This window comes from Xiphophorus maculatus, chromosome 20 (genome assembly GCF_002775205.1).
Source record: "Xiphophorus maculatus strain JP 163 A chromosome 20, X_maculatus-5.0-male, whole genome shotgun sequence".
Taxonomy (NCBI): Eukaryota; Metazoa; Chordata; class Actinopteri; order Cyprinodontiformes; family Poeciliidae; genus Xiphophorus; species Xiphophorus maculatus.
Window position 1 is genome coordinate 2,723,353 of NC_036462.1, and position 13,323 is coordinate 2,736,675.

The 13,323-nt window shown below is 41.7% G+C and overlaps 1 protein-coding gene and 1 long non-coding RNA gene across 5 annotated transcripts; one reads left to right on the top strand and one right to left on the bottom strand.

The window, feature by feature from the left end:
• Positions 1-91: 91 nt before the first annotated feature.
• On the top strand, positions 92-13,023 carry asb14 (ankyrin repeat and SOCS box containing 14). 4 transcript variants are annotated; one of them, XM_023325518.1, is made up of 13 exons: positions 92-1,128; positions 1,379-1,546; positions 2,988-3,040; positions 3,252-3,386; positions 3,818-3,976; positions 4,987-5,232; positions 6,357-6,528; positions 7,012-7,117; positions 8,846-9,025; positions 10,389-10,517; positions 10,593-10,721; positions 12,428-12,581; positions 12,657-13,023. In XM_023325518.1, exons 2-13 carry the CDS (start codon positions 1,407-1,409, stop codon positions 12,830-12,832), a joined length of 1,779 nt encoding a protein of 592 aa, XP_023181286.1. In that variant the 5' UTR covers positions 92-1,128; positions 1,379-1,406; the 3' UTR covers positions 12,833-13,023. The 4 variants fall into 4 exon arrangements, with proteins under 4 accessions (XP_023181286.1, XP_023181287.1, XP_005811702.1 ...); XM_023325519.1 differs by lacking the exon at positions 12,657-13,023 and having other exon boundaries at positions 12,423-12,552; XM_005811645.2 differs by lacking the exon at positions 92-1,128 and having other exon boundaries at positions 1,136-1,546.
• LOC111605888 lies at positions 2,509-3,230 on the bottom strand. The gene is made up of 2 exons (XR_002751887.1): positions 3,150-3,230; positions 2,509-3,028 (listed from the first exon to the last, which is right to left on the bottom strand). It is a non-coding gene; the product is annotated as an uncharacterized LOC111605888 (long non-coding RNA).
• Positions 13,024-13,323: the final 300 nt, after the last annotated feature.

Here is a 13,323-nt window from a genome sequence, read left to right on the forward strand (position 1 = left end):
TGTTTTGGTCTTGTTTTATGGCTACAATCATCACAATTTAAAAAAAAATACATTTTTGAAGAAAAACATTTGCTGTGCTCGTTAAATGTGATTGGCTTTACTGGCACTGCATGTTGATTTTAAAAAATGTCAGCTGTTGCACAAACCGTGCATTAATAGGACAGTTTTCTATGGCAGCAATAAGGAACATTTAGTGTTGCTGAAAATCTTTGATAAAATATCAGCTTACTATAGTAGAAATAATTTGTAGAAATCATGCAGGTGGACCTTTTGTAAAAGGAAGTGTTTTTATTTCCTCCACAAAGCTTTAAAACCAGATAAAATGTTGGGTAAATCACAATTACTTTCATTTAACATTAAATATGACCATTTTACTTGGTGACATTCAAGAAAAAAAACCCAAATCTGATTTTTGCTGCTACAAAAAGTTTACCAATAAAGGGATTTTCAAATGCATGTACAACAAAACCCACTTGGTTTCACAATAATAAACAATTTACAAAAAATTTTGTTGTTTTTAAATAAAAATCAAATGACTTGGTTTTCTTTGAATGTTGGATCTTTAGCTTTTTTTTGGTTCATGGTAAAAAAGTTAATTGGGTCTAAATTGATGCCAGTTCAGTTAGATAAATGATGCAAGTTTTATTTTTTTTTGGATTTCACTTTAAATTAAAAGCTTTCAACATGCTGAAAATCATGCAAAAAAAAAAGTACAGGAAATTAAATATCTGCTTAAACGCATCATTTACAATAACAGTCATCCAGTTTGATCTTTCTTTGAATATAAATATAAAAATGCAGAAAGGTGCAAACACCATGCTGTATTAGTCATGTGTTTAAGTCATAAATGTATCTGCTGAGAGTAAATTTAGCAACAGGTGTCATATCTCCTTTACGCTGCCAGAGCTGCAGCCACACAAACAGTTCAGTCCGGTCTGACTCTTTAACGGCGCTGGGTGAATCCATGAATGTTTTTTTCTTTAACATGTTGTACTGGAAAAGCTGAGAATCTGCTCTGTCGCTGCAGGGAGCCATGTTGGTTTAAAGCTCTGCTTTCATTCGCCTGTTTTTTTCTCGAACCTTCAACAGCTTTAAATCTGATGCAGCAGTTCGGCTGAGCAAAACAAGGTAAAAGAGCAAAGTTGTAGGATTATGACAGAAATTAACTTCATTTTGAATCTTTTTCCTGTAGGAAGCATTTAATTATGGATCATTTCTGATTGAAGGCCTAGAGTAGATCTTTGCTTTATGCTTTCTATACCACTGACAGATTCAAAATTAAAAGGAAAACGCTAAACTTAAACATTTCAACTTTACAAACCAGAATCATAAAATGCAGAAATAACACATCTGATGTTCTTTTCTCTTTAACCCAAAGACTGGTGGTTTGTTTTCCTTTGGATGCGATGAATCCTAGTGGATATGTGTTGGAGGAAGAGGATGATGAGGAAGATGCAGCGGTTCAGTACATGATTGAGCAGAGTCTGCTGGAGAGCAGCAAGCAGAGGGAATCCCGCAGAGCGTCGTCAGCAGGAAACGAGCCGAGGTCAGTTCAGAGGGAAGAGCGGCATCACTGAGTCTTATGGAGAACAAACCTGAAATTTTACAAAGCGAGGAAACGACGCGCAAACCAAAACAAGCAGAAAAGTTTAATGGAAACTTCATTTAAAAATGTCACTCAGAGAAAAAGTCTTTAGCTTTTGATTTTCACTTATTTAATAAAACGGTGGCGCTTAAAGCTATTGTATGTAACATTTATAAAAAATGGTTTTTGAAACTGTCACTGTGTTGTGAAAAATTAGACTCCTCCTCCAAGCAGTAAATAAAAACAACTAATCAGAGCCAGGAGGCGGGTCTTAGTGCTGTCAATAACCTTCCTTGTGGCGCTGCTCATCCCCCTGCTGCAGCTAGCATAGCCTGTTGTGAATGCTAAAGCTAGCTAGCTTAGCCACCGATGACGGCGGATAAATAACGGTAAGTTGCTTCTCTGCTATAGTAGAGAATGGTTAGCTCTGTATGGAGCTAAACTGGGGCCATAAAACTTGCTCAAACAAAAAAAGATTGGAAACTGAAAAAAAAAATTGATAATCAAAATAAAAAATTTGAAAAATAGAATGTGAAAGTTTTTCTTTTGAACAAATTTTATGGCCCCAATTTAGCTCCATACCTCTACCTCTGATTGGCTGCTTTTGGTCAGGAGCTTTGCATTTCTTCAGAAAGCAGGAACAGCTCAGGGTGGAGGAGATCGATATTTTCACAGATTGTCACAACATGCTGACAGTTTAACAAGTATGTAATCATTTTTTATAAAAGTTAAATTCTGCAGCTTTAAAGTTGATAATGATGCCAAAAAGTGTTTTTATTAATTATGTAACTTTTCTCAGCACCAAAACACTAAAAAAGAAAACATCTGGGTTCATCCTGAGTTTCTTTGCTTTATTTTGTTGGATCAGAAAAGGTCTTAATTATATTATAGATGAGAAATAATACTCTGAGACGAGTTCTTCAACTGCAGGCCACGGCGGGTGGAGATTTATTACACTGTTCCACAGATCAATTTACAGTACAAAGTCAATTCTCAAAATTCTCCCCAAAATCTCATTGTATTCTTAGTGTCAGTCTGTTTTATAGAATCTCATTTTCATTGGTGTAAGTTGGTAAGTTTCGACCAATAGCATTACTGCCCGTGTTTGACGTGTGTCCTTACGTAAGAATTCTATCAGCTTTCACATGAGTGTGTATTGGGGTTTCTTAAGGAGTGTTAAGACCTATTGACCTCCAACATCCGCTCCATTTCAAAAGTGCAAAACAAGCCCATTATTATTCTTATCTGTCAAAACAGTTTATTTCTCAGACATTCTTTCCGTCTCATTTCTGCTTCGCACACACAAGGAACTTTGAGTCAGGTCAAATCGACCTTCTTTGGCGCCAGATTTCCTTGGTGAAAAACAACCTTATAAGGAGTATTTTCGCTCTTACAATTTCAGCGCCGATTCAGGATCTTCCAACATCTCCAAGATCTTCTCTGCTATAAAACAAGGTAAACGACATCAAAACATCTCTGATTTATTCTAAAATAATAAACAATTCAACTGTGATGTGGGCGTGTAGACAAACACAATAAATATTCAGAAAACGATCTTAGATACCTAAAGAGGCGTGGTTTAGCGTCTCTTTTGAGATGAGACTCAGTAGCGGATTTATCCCGGTGTCGGTTGAGCGTAAAGTTCTGGATGATTCTATTGCTCCAGGAAATGAGAAGCTGCTGAAGGATTTTTCTGTCCGGCTTAAAGACGAGTTTCTGCGGAGCGACAGCCGAGGCTGGACGCCTCTCCATGAGGCGGCAGCTCAGAGCAACCAGGCCGTCCTGGAGATCACATGCACAGGTTTGATGAAGTTACATCTAACTGAACTGGTGTCAAATGTGCAGAACATATTTTTGTTTGTGCTGCTATCATTTTAAAGATATTAACAAATGTTTCCAGAGGTCACTAAAGGTCAACTATCCCCTAAACCTTCTTTAAATCAGACAAAACTGGTGTTAATCAACTCAGCTGCGTTTGTGCAGTAAAAGTTTTGTTTGTGCCGCTTTTGCTTTGAGGATATTAATGAAAGTTTGAAGGTCAAAAGGTCAACCAAATTACCCAATTCAAATCAAATAGGTGTCAGATGTTCATGCACTGTAAAAACACAAAATCCTACCAAGTATTTTTCGCCTCGTTTCCAGTGCAAATGTCTTATAACTCTTGAATTATATCTGGTGTCGAGGAAGCAGTGTGGAGCTACCGGGTTTACAAACGGTTCAAATGTCCCCCAGCTTCAGGTCCGGACTCTCTGGAGGGCCGGACTCTTCGGGGCCAGACGCCCCTCTTCCTGGCGGTGGAAGGCGGTCTGGTGGAAAACGCCTCGTTCCTCCTGGAGCGCGGCGCTCAGCCGGACTGCCAGGACCAGGACCAGGACGCCCCGCTGTTTGTAGGTGGGCCAGACAACCAGCCAGTCGCTGCTGCAATCCACATTTAGAATCACAAACCTTTATTTCAGACACTCTGCACAGATGGGTTTGGTCACAGCTTGGTGTTTGTGCTTCAAGATGATGCTGTGAGGTTTTACACCAATAATCAGCTGGAAACTTTGTATATTTACCAGTTTTTTCAATATAAGAATTACAGATGTTTAAAAGGCAAAGACTAAACTTATTACGCTGCAGAAACACAAAATCCTACCAAGTATTTTAGGTCTAGTTTGCAATGCAAATGTCTTATTACAATTTAATTAAGACAAAATTAATTTACAAGTATATTTTCTTTTTTTACAATATCTTTTCAAAAAGATGTGAGCTTGTTTTCAGTCAATAATTACTTGATATTTAGCATTTAACTGTTTATTACCATTTTGCGCATTTGTTTACAAATAAAACATACATGAACAATTCACATTCAACATTATATAATATAAAACTCCATTCCTCCTTTGTCCCATCCAGTTTGCCCAGTTCTTTCTGTCTTTCATTTTGAATAGTTTCCATTTTGTCCACTGTTACTTTGTGTTTGCTGTAGCCTCAGACAATATGTCACTTTTTCCATCATGTGGAATTAATTATTAATAATAATTAATAATTATTAATTTATCTTAATAACTACTTAATATTGATGAGAAAGTGCTAGTTCCCTGGCAGATTATTTTTCCCATGTTGTACGTGAAATAAGAGACGGATTGTTTTAGGCAGACCTGTGAAGACGCCGTTAATCAATGCGACTAAAGATGAACACATGGATGAGTTTCGCTAATGCCGGGATATTATTCCTCTGATCCTGGAATGTTCTTCAGGTGATAGAAGGCCGACTTTGTGACTGTCTTTATGTGGCTCTGAAGGTTCAGGTCAGAGTTCATCACTCCTTCCAGGTTTCAGGCCTTATCGCTGTTTTCCAGCTGAAGCTGAGCGTCGACTCTGGATCGGTCCAACTCCAGTTTTCTGTTTGCCTCCAGCCATCCGTTCGGACCGAACCGACCTGGCGAAGCTGCTGCTCCTCCGTGGCTCCAGTGTGAACCAGGCGGGCTGCCACGGCCGCCGGCCGCTCCACGAAGCCTCGCGGGCGGGCAACGTGGAGCTGGTGCAGCTGCTGCTGGAGGCCGGGGCGCGGCCGGACCCACGCAGCAACTACGGCTTCACGCCGCTGGCGCTGGCTGCGCAGGGAGGACACCTGGAGGTGGTGGAGCTGCTGCTGGGGAAAGGTGAGGCAGAAGGTTTATGATAACCAGATCGGCTCACTTTGAAAACTATCAAATAAACTTTGTCTTTTTCATCACTACATGTCTGCTAATTAAAACTGTTATTGCGTTAACAACAGAGTTAGGTAGTAACTAGTTACATTTACTTGAGTAGCTTTTTCTTTTTTAATGAACTTTTAGGAGAATTTTTAATACTTTTTACTCTTATTTGAGTAATTTTATTATAAAGTATCTCTTCTCTTACTTGAGTAAGATGTCTGGATTTTCTCCCCACTGAATGAAAAACAAACATCCACCAGACCCAGACCTGCTGGTTCTGTTGGAGTTTCATAAGTTTTTATTGAAAGAAACTGATTTGGAAACATTTTATTATCCTTGATTTTATTAATGTTATTTACTTATTTGAGTTGTTGTCATTTTCATCCTTCAAATACCAACATTTTCACTTAATATGACATTTTGGTCTGTTCGATGATGTAATTTCTAAGTTGATTGATAATTTGGGTAAGGTTACGGTCATTTCTTGGACGGCTACGTTTATTTTTACTTCAGTAAAAATATATTAAAGTATTGCTGCTCTTACTTGAGTCCATTTTTTGGGTCCTCTGCCCTCCTCTGGCTATAAACATTTCTTCAGCTAGCTAAAGCGCTCTTTAGCGGGAGCTAATGCTAAGCGCTAATGTTGAGAACAATGGAAGTTGGCCGTGTTACAAAATGCTGCTTCGACCAATCATGTCTTAATTTGGATTCCGTTTTTTCTTGTAAGTTTTATTCAATAGAAATTTTACAAAACGAACTAAATTAGCACTAAGAGTTTATAACTTATTTCAGCCTGAATGCTTGGTACTGAAACAGTAAGTCAACATTTATTGCTTTTTAAGCTGTTTCGTCGGTATACATGTTGCATATAGTGATATGTCAATGATAAATTTGCAATATTTTGTGCAGTCCAAACCAAAGTTGTAATTTTATATTATTTTGAATCACGTGATTAAGACATATGCTTCATTAACTTCAATTTAAATGAGCTTCTGTGTTATTGTGTCGTTTTGTTTCTCTTCTTCCTGATTCTTTTCCAATTTTAAATTTCTTTATAATTATATTCTAAAATGCTGTCGGTCCTGCAGGAGCAGACATTTTCTCTCAGGCGCACGATGAGGCGTCCGTCTTATACGAAGCGTCTGCTTCAGGGAACGCGGCCGTCGTCCGTCTGCTGCTGGATCACGGAGCCGACGCCAACGTGTCCAATCACAGCGGCCATCTGCCGATCCACCGAGCCTCACACAGAGGACACCTGCAGTGAGCATTTTACCTCAGCTGTCCTGTCATGGAATATGAAACCAAACCAGTTTTAATCTAGTTAGAACAGGTACAGAAACCTAAGAAAAGACATCAAAAAGTGTGTCCATCTAATTCTTTTTTACAACTATTCCTCTAAAATGGACACACTTCTCCATTTTGAATCCTATTTTGTAACAACACCAGAAGTGTTTTGCTTTGCCAGGGGCCAATAATGCAGAGTTGACTTTATTATATTGCTGCCATGTGAGGCAGCAGTAAATGGAACAGGAAGGGACAATAATACAGCCACAATAATGACAAGATTGAAAAAAAAAATAGAAATTTGGAGTTTGTACATCTGACTGAGACAGGAACCTCACCGCATGTTGCTGCACTTAATCAACTTTAACCTGAACTGACCTGTTGTTGTTCTGACTGAACGAGGTCACAAGTAGGCAGCATAACCGTGTGTGTGTGTGTGTGTGTGTGTGTGTGTTTGAGGTCACTGAAGCTGCTGCTGCCCGTCACCAACCTGGGAGATGTGAACGACAGCGGGATCAGCCCTCTTCATTCAGCGGCTGCAGAGGCACACACACACTGCATCCAGGTGTGTGTGTGTGTGTCATAAACAGAAGTGTTAGAATTAGAATTCAACTTTATTGTCATTGCACTGTCACAAGTACAAGCAACGAGATGTAGTTTGCATCTATGAGATATAAATATTTATTTACAGATGTACAAGACTATGTATGTATGGACTATAAGGGGTTATAGCAAGAGATATAGATATTGTGTATAAATATAAATATGGGAGCTATATGCACAGATTATATTTTAGTTTGGAAATATCTCTGCAATAAATCAACAGTCCTGCTCAGATAAAACTTGGGGAGTCCAAAGTGTGGTCCGGGGGCCATTTGTGGCCCTTCAGCCCCTGATCACACATCAGAAATGGTAAAAACTGAGCTGACAACATAGAAAACGATTGAAAAAATTGGAAATAGTCTGTTTTTCTTTTATCGAGGCAACAACAAAAATAAGACATGATTGTCATAATGCGAGGTTTCTAAGGCGAGCAACAACTACAGACAAACAGTTTTAACAGATTTATTTAGCAGAAGAATGTGCTGGAGAGCCTGTGGATCTGGGACAGCTGGGGGGAACCGGGCCAGCGGAGGGACTGCAAAGGGCGAGCGGTTAAAGAGGGAAGTAATGAAGGGAATGACGGAGTTACCTGATGGTGGCTTACGGTCTGCAGGTTGAGGTAAGCAGAGGAGAGGACATGGGGGTCCAACAGTTGGTGTGATGGTTTCCAGGTGGGGGAGTTCCAGCAGGTGAATGGAGGGCATGACGCACCCAGGTGCAAGACCCAACGGAGCAGCTAGGATCAGATACTTCAGGTGAGTCTGGTTCAGAGTGTTCAGCGCAGGTTCACTGTACAGGAAGGAACAGATGAAAAGCAGTCAGAACAAGGAGGACACTGGGAAAACAGCACTGACAGCTAGAGAGCACCACTGTAGAAGCAGAACCAGCTGGCATCTGCCTCAGGGAAGCCGTTCCTCTTTAAGGACCTTGCAGACTGTTGGTGACGAGTCACAGCTGGATCCCATCAACCTGCCATCCTGTGAAGGAGAAGAAAACCCTGCAGAACCCAACAGTGACTGGTTGACAGAACGAGGCTATTGGCTTCCTACTGTCAGGCTACAGGACCGACGGTCGACTCAGTGGGAAGAAGCTAAATGTAGCATTGTGCAACACAGCCATCTTCCATTGTTTTCAACCTTGGCATTTGGCCTTAGCTTCCACTAGAGAGCGCTTTAGAGTTAGCCAGTGGTCTGCAGAGAACCCAAGAACTGTTCTCCAGTAAGAGAAACGCTACTTCCACCATATCTTTACTCAAGTAAAAGTATAAAGTCCATAAAATGACTCAAGTAAAAGGGTTTGCCGGATTTCCTGATGAAACTGAAGCTACATGTTATTTCAGAACATAGTAACTTTGGACCAGTGGTTCCGTACGTTTTGGGTCAAAAGTGTCTAATTAAAACCACTGTGTATTTTTATTCTGTTAAGATATTCCATGCTCAACGATAAACCAGATTTTTATGAAATCTGTATATTGTATGAGAGATTGTTGCCTTATTAAAAGGAAAAAAGACAATTTCCATTTTTTTTCAATTGTTTTCTATTTTGTTGACTAATTTTTTACCATTGTTCTGATCAGAGGCCAAACAAATCTATTTGAAGGGCCACAGTCGGCCCTTGAAAGTTATTTTGTACGTAAACGATGCTTCAGCTTCATCAGGAAATCTGGACAACTGTCATGTTTTCCCATCAGGCCTTGCTGGATGCGGGTTACGACCCCAACTTCATGCTCCACCCCTGGATCCGGCGGAGCTACGACGACGAGAGGAAGTCCGCTCTCTTCTTTGCTGTTTCCAATAACGACATGGCGTCGGTGAAGCTGCTGCTGGAGGCCGGAGCCATGCCCAACCAAGACCCGGTCAAATGTCTGCAGGTAAAACCGGTCCAGGTGAAGAATAAATGGCTTAAAGACACCAGGTAACTTTAGTAAAGGGGCACAAACACTGGAAATCAGAAGTTACAAAGAAAAGAAAGAAAATAACCAAACTTCTCTTCTTTAAGGTCAGTTAAGATTACCAAAAATATTTCTATTTGTAGAAAAACACAAAACTGAGAGAAAATGTGTGAAACATTTTCTGTACAGACAGGCTGAAAGTCGCTCAGCGAGGAAGAAGCCATTACTTTAAAGCAGGGTCCTGCAACTTTTAGATGTTCCTCTGCTGCATCACCTGAACAGAATAATCAGGTCATTAAGGCTCTGAGACCTGATCTACACAAGGAGGAGGTCATGAAGCCGTTTCATTCCAGCGTTTTGTACCTGTGGCTCATCTAAAACCTGCAGGACAACGACTGGAGGCCTGGAGTTTGAGACCCCTGCTTTAAAGGAACTTAAAAAGCCAGATTACAGTTTGATCTTCAGTTTTGGAACCATGAACTTTGGTTAGATGACTAAAGAGGAACAGTTTGACCATAATCAGCATCGTTACATTTGGAGGAAAAACGGCGAAGCTTCTACTGTCAGAACTAAGGAGTCTGGAGGTGGCAGCATGATGCTGTGGGGCTTGTTTTCCTGCAGGAGAGGAATTGGTGCACTTGATAAAATAGATGGCATCATGTGGAAATATTGAAGAAACAGCTAATCTGTATAGCAGATTTCCTGTTTAATCTTCTTGTTTTCCTCTGAGTCTCATTTCATAATTCAGGATAGAAATTACATCTATTTGATAGGTTTATTTTGTCATAACCTGCAAAGAATCAGCCAGAGACAGAGATTACGTTTCTTTTCATTTCTTTTCTGCAGAATAGGAGAATTGAGAACAGACGCGACAAATCGCTGTCAAACACTGTCTGGAATCAATTCTGCCAGTTCTTTCTTTGCATTTCTCTTTATTGTATAGCAAAAGGAGGTTGGGCTTCTTCACACAGTCACACAGAGAATTGACCAACCGTCTTTACATTCTGGAACCTCCTATGGACATGCCCTTACAAGGGCATGTGGCTGACCACAACTAATCAGTTACATATGGAACTAATAACACATGAATGTTTAACGTTTTTAGCTTCCAAGCAAACATCCTAAACAAAGTTAATAATATACTACAAAAGAAAGAGAAGTTAAGTAAATATAAAAAGAAGAATAATATGAGAGTAATAATATGAAAGGAATAATATGAAAAGAATAATATGAAAACATAACTTGTAAAATAAACTCATGAGTAAATAAACAGGAGGATAATTTTTCTAACAATTGATTATGGAAAACCTGGATTTCTGTCTCTTTTTTTTTTTAATTAAAGGTTGCACTCCGTCTGGGCAACTACGACCTGATCAACTTGTTGCTGCGTTACGGCGCTAACGTCAACTACTACTCCAAAATAAACACGACCCATTTCCCCTCGGCGCTGCAGTACGCGCTCAAAGACCAGGTAGCTGGAGAAACGTTTACATGAAGTTATAATGAACATAATCTACATAATGAATGAAATATTTGTGTGCACCAGGTCATTCTCAGGATGCTGTGTAACTATGGTTACGACGTGGAGCGCTGCTTCGACTGTCCCTATGGCAACAGCTCCCACATTCCTGAGGACTACGAGGGATGGACCTGCTCTGTGATCAAAGATACTTTGGTAACAAAAGAAAACAATACTGATTTTAATGTCAGTGTTTTGTTTGAATTAAGTATTAGACAGATTATCAATTTACATGTGTAAACAAGATGATTAACTGTTAGGTTAACATATTAGCTGTATGAAAAACGTTGTAGGATCCAAATGCAGAGAGACAGAGGCAGCAACTGAATTTGATGATTTAATAAAAATAATGATGAAATTCAAAACTTAAGTATTAGGAGGTTGATTTCTGAACAAAGAACTGATTGACAAACTGATCGCAGGTGTGAGGGGAGAAAGTCCAACTGAGTAGAGAGAGACAGGGGCGAGGGAGCGTGCACAAAAAAATCTATCACTAAAGAATAACCAGACTAAAGAAACAAAATAAAACTAGAGTGGCAAAGACTAACTAAGAAAAGCATAACTAGAAACACAAAGAACTACTGAACTACAGAGAAACATATATTTCTTTATATATATACACAATGCAAGGATATGCAAGTTGGTGGGGAGGAGGAAGAGGTGTGTGTTGGGGAGGAGGTGGCGCTGATGCACCAGTTACTGGAAGGCATTGTTTTATTAGTGCTAAGAATAATGTCCAGACAGACCCTGTGAAATGTGATCCCCTTGGACCTTGTTGTCTTGATTTCATAGTGTCGACAATATCAAAACTTTGCGTCCCTGTTTCAGATTATTTGCTTGATTGTGTCGTTTTCCCAACCACCGATATTCCTGACTCAATGCAAAGCAGCAGCTGATGTGGCGCATCATCATAAGTCACGTGATGTCCAGTCCACCAGATCACTGAGTGGACTTGTGATTTACGTTTTACAAAGAAGTTTTAAAAAGCTTTAATTGGATGTTAATGCAGAATGCAGCTGCTGCCGAGTTACTGGACACAAACAGATGCAGGCACATAAAGGAAGAAAGGTGCCGAGCATATAGGTGGGGACATGTCCCCTTCATGCTGCAGTTGGCGTGGGCATGTCCCCTTCATGCTGCAGTTGGCGTGGGCATGTCCCCTTCATGCTGCAGTTGGCGTGGGCATGTCCCCTTCATGCCGCAATTGGCGGGGACATGTCCCCTTCATGCCGCAGTTGGCGGGGACATGTCCCCTTCATGCCGCAGTTGGCGGGGACATGTCCCCTTCATGCCGCAGTTGGCGGGGACATGTCCCCTTCATGCCGCAGTTGGCGGGGACATGTCCCCTTCATGCCGCAATTGGCGGGGACATGTCCCCTTCATGCCGCAGTTGGCGGGGACATGTCCCCTTCATGCCGCAGTTGGCGGGGACATGTCCCCTTCATGCCGCAGTTGGCGGGGACATGTCCCCTTCATGCCGCAGTTGGCGGGGACATGTCCCCTTCATGCCGCAGTTGGCGTGGACATGTCCCCTTCATGCCGCAGTTGGCGGGGACATGTCCCCTTCATGCCGCAGTTGGCGTGGACATGTCCCCTTCATGCCGCAGTTGGCGGGGACATGTCCCCTTCATGCTGCAGTTGGCGTGGACATGTCCCCTTCATGCCGCAGTTGGCGGGGACATGTCCCCTTCATGCCGCAGTTGGCGGGGACATGTCCCCTTCATGCCGCAGTTGGCGTGGACATGTCCACACCAGTCCTTCAGGAAGTTACGCCTATGACAATGTAATAACAGATGGTCCTACAATGGACATTTTGTGTTAAAACGGTCGGCCATATCATGTCACGTTCTCTGTCAGCGCAGTTCTGTGAGGTCATCACCGTCTATTGGCTGAAAGACCTGTCGGGTCACGTGGTTCGAGTGCTGCTGGACTACGTGGATCACGTGATGCTGTGTTCCAAATTGAAGGCGGTTCTGATGGAGCAGAACCAGTGGACAGACATCTGCAGACTACAAGGTAACGGAAACCTGACCGTTAGCTCAGAATGGAGGCGATAAAGATCAGTGTTTCTCTTCCCGTTAACCTCTCCAGAAAACCCCCGGTGCCTGCAGCATCTCTGTCGCCTGCGGATCCGTCGTTGTCTCGGCCGCCTCCGTCTACGGTCGCCCGTCTTCATGAGCTTCGTGCCGCTGCCGGAGCGGCTGAAGGACTACATCCTGTATCGGGAATATGACCTGCTGGGCCGGCAGAGCGGCGGCCCGGGCTGAGGGGAGACGGCAACCAGAACCGGTTAAGGAACAATAAAGTTATGGTACATCTGTTTGTTTTTCTTTTGATTTCATCATTTGTCATCATTTATTTAATTTTTAACTGACCTTATTTAATAGACGAACAAAATACAATGCATACCTGATTAAAAATTATGCAACGAATAAAGATCTTAGAAGTGTGGCGTGCATTTGTATTCGTTGTTCATTCTGATCAGTGACGGTCCCTAGTGGGGGCCATGGCCCAGGAGGGGTGCTGGTCCCTATCGAGTGAGAGGCGGGGTCACCAGTCTGTCGCAGGGCAACACACACACACACACACACACACTCACACACACACCTAAGGAGAATTCAGAGACTAATTAACCTAACAGTCATGTTTTTGGACTGTGGGAGGAAGCTGGAGAACCGGAGAGAACCCATCATGCACAGGGAGAACATGCAGACTCCATGCAGAAAAACCCGGGCTGGGAATTGAACCCAGAAACATC

Bases quoted from the DNA above. Each gene is read 5' to 3' on its own strand.
- asb14 (XM_023325518.1), top strand. From the start codon at position 1,407: ATGAATCCTAGTGGATATGTGTTGGAGGAAGAGGATGATGAGGAAGAT. The intron at 3,041-3,251 runs GTAAACGACATC...CTATTGCTCCAG, and splicing joins CTTCTCTGCTATAAAACAAG to GAAATGAGAAGCTGCTGAAG. The intron at 3,387-3,817 runs GTTTGATGAAGT...AATGTCCCCCAG, and splicing joins CCTGGAGATCACATGCACAG to CTTCAGGTCCGGACTCTCTG.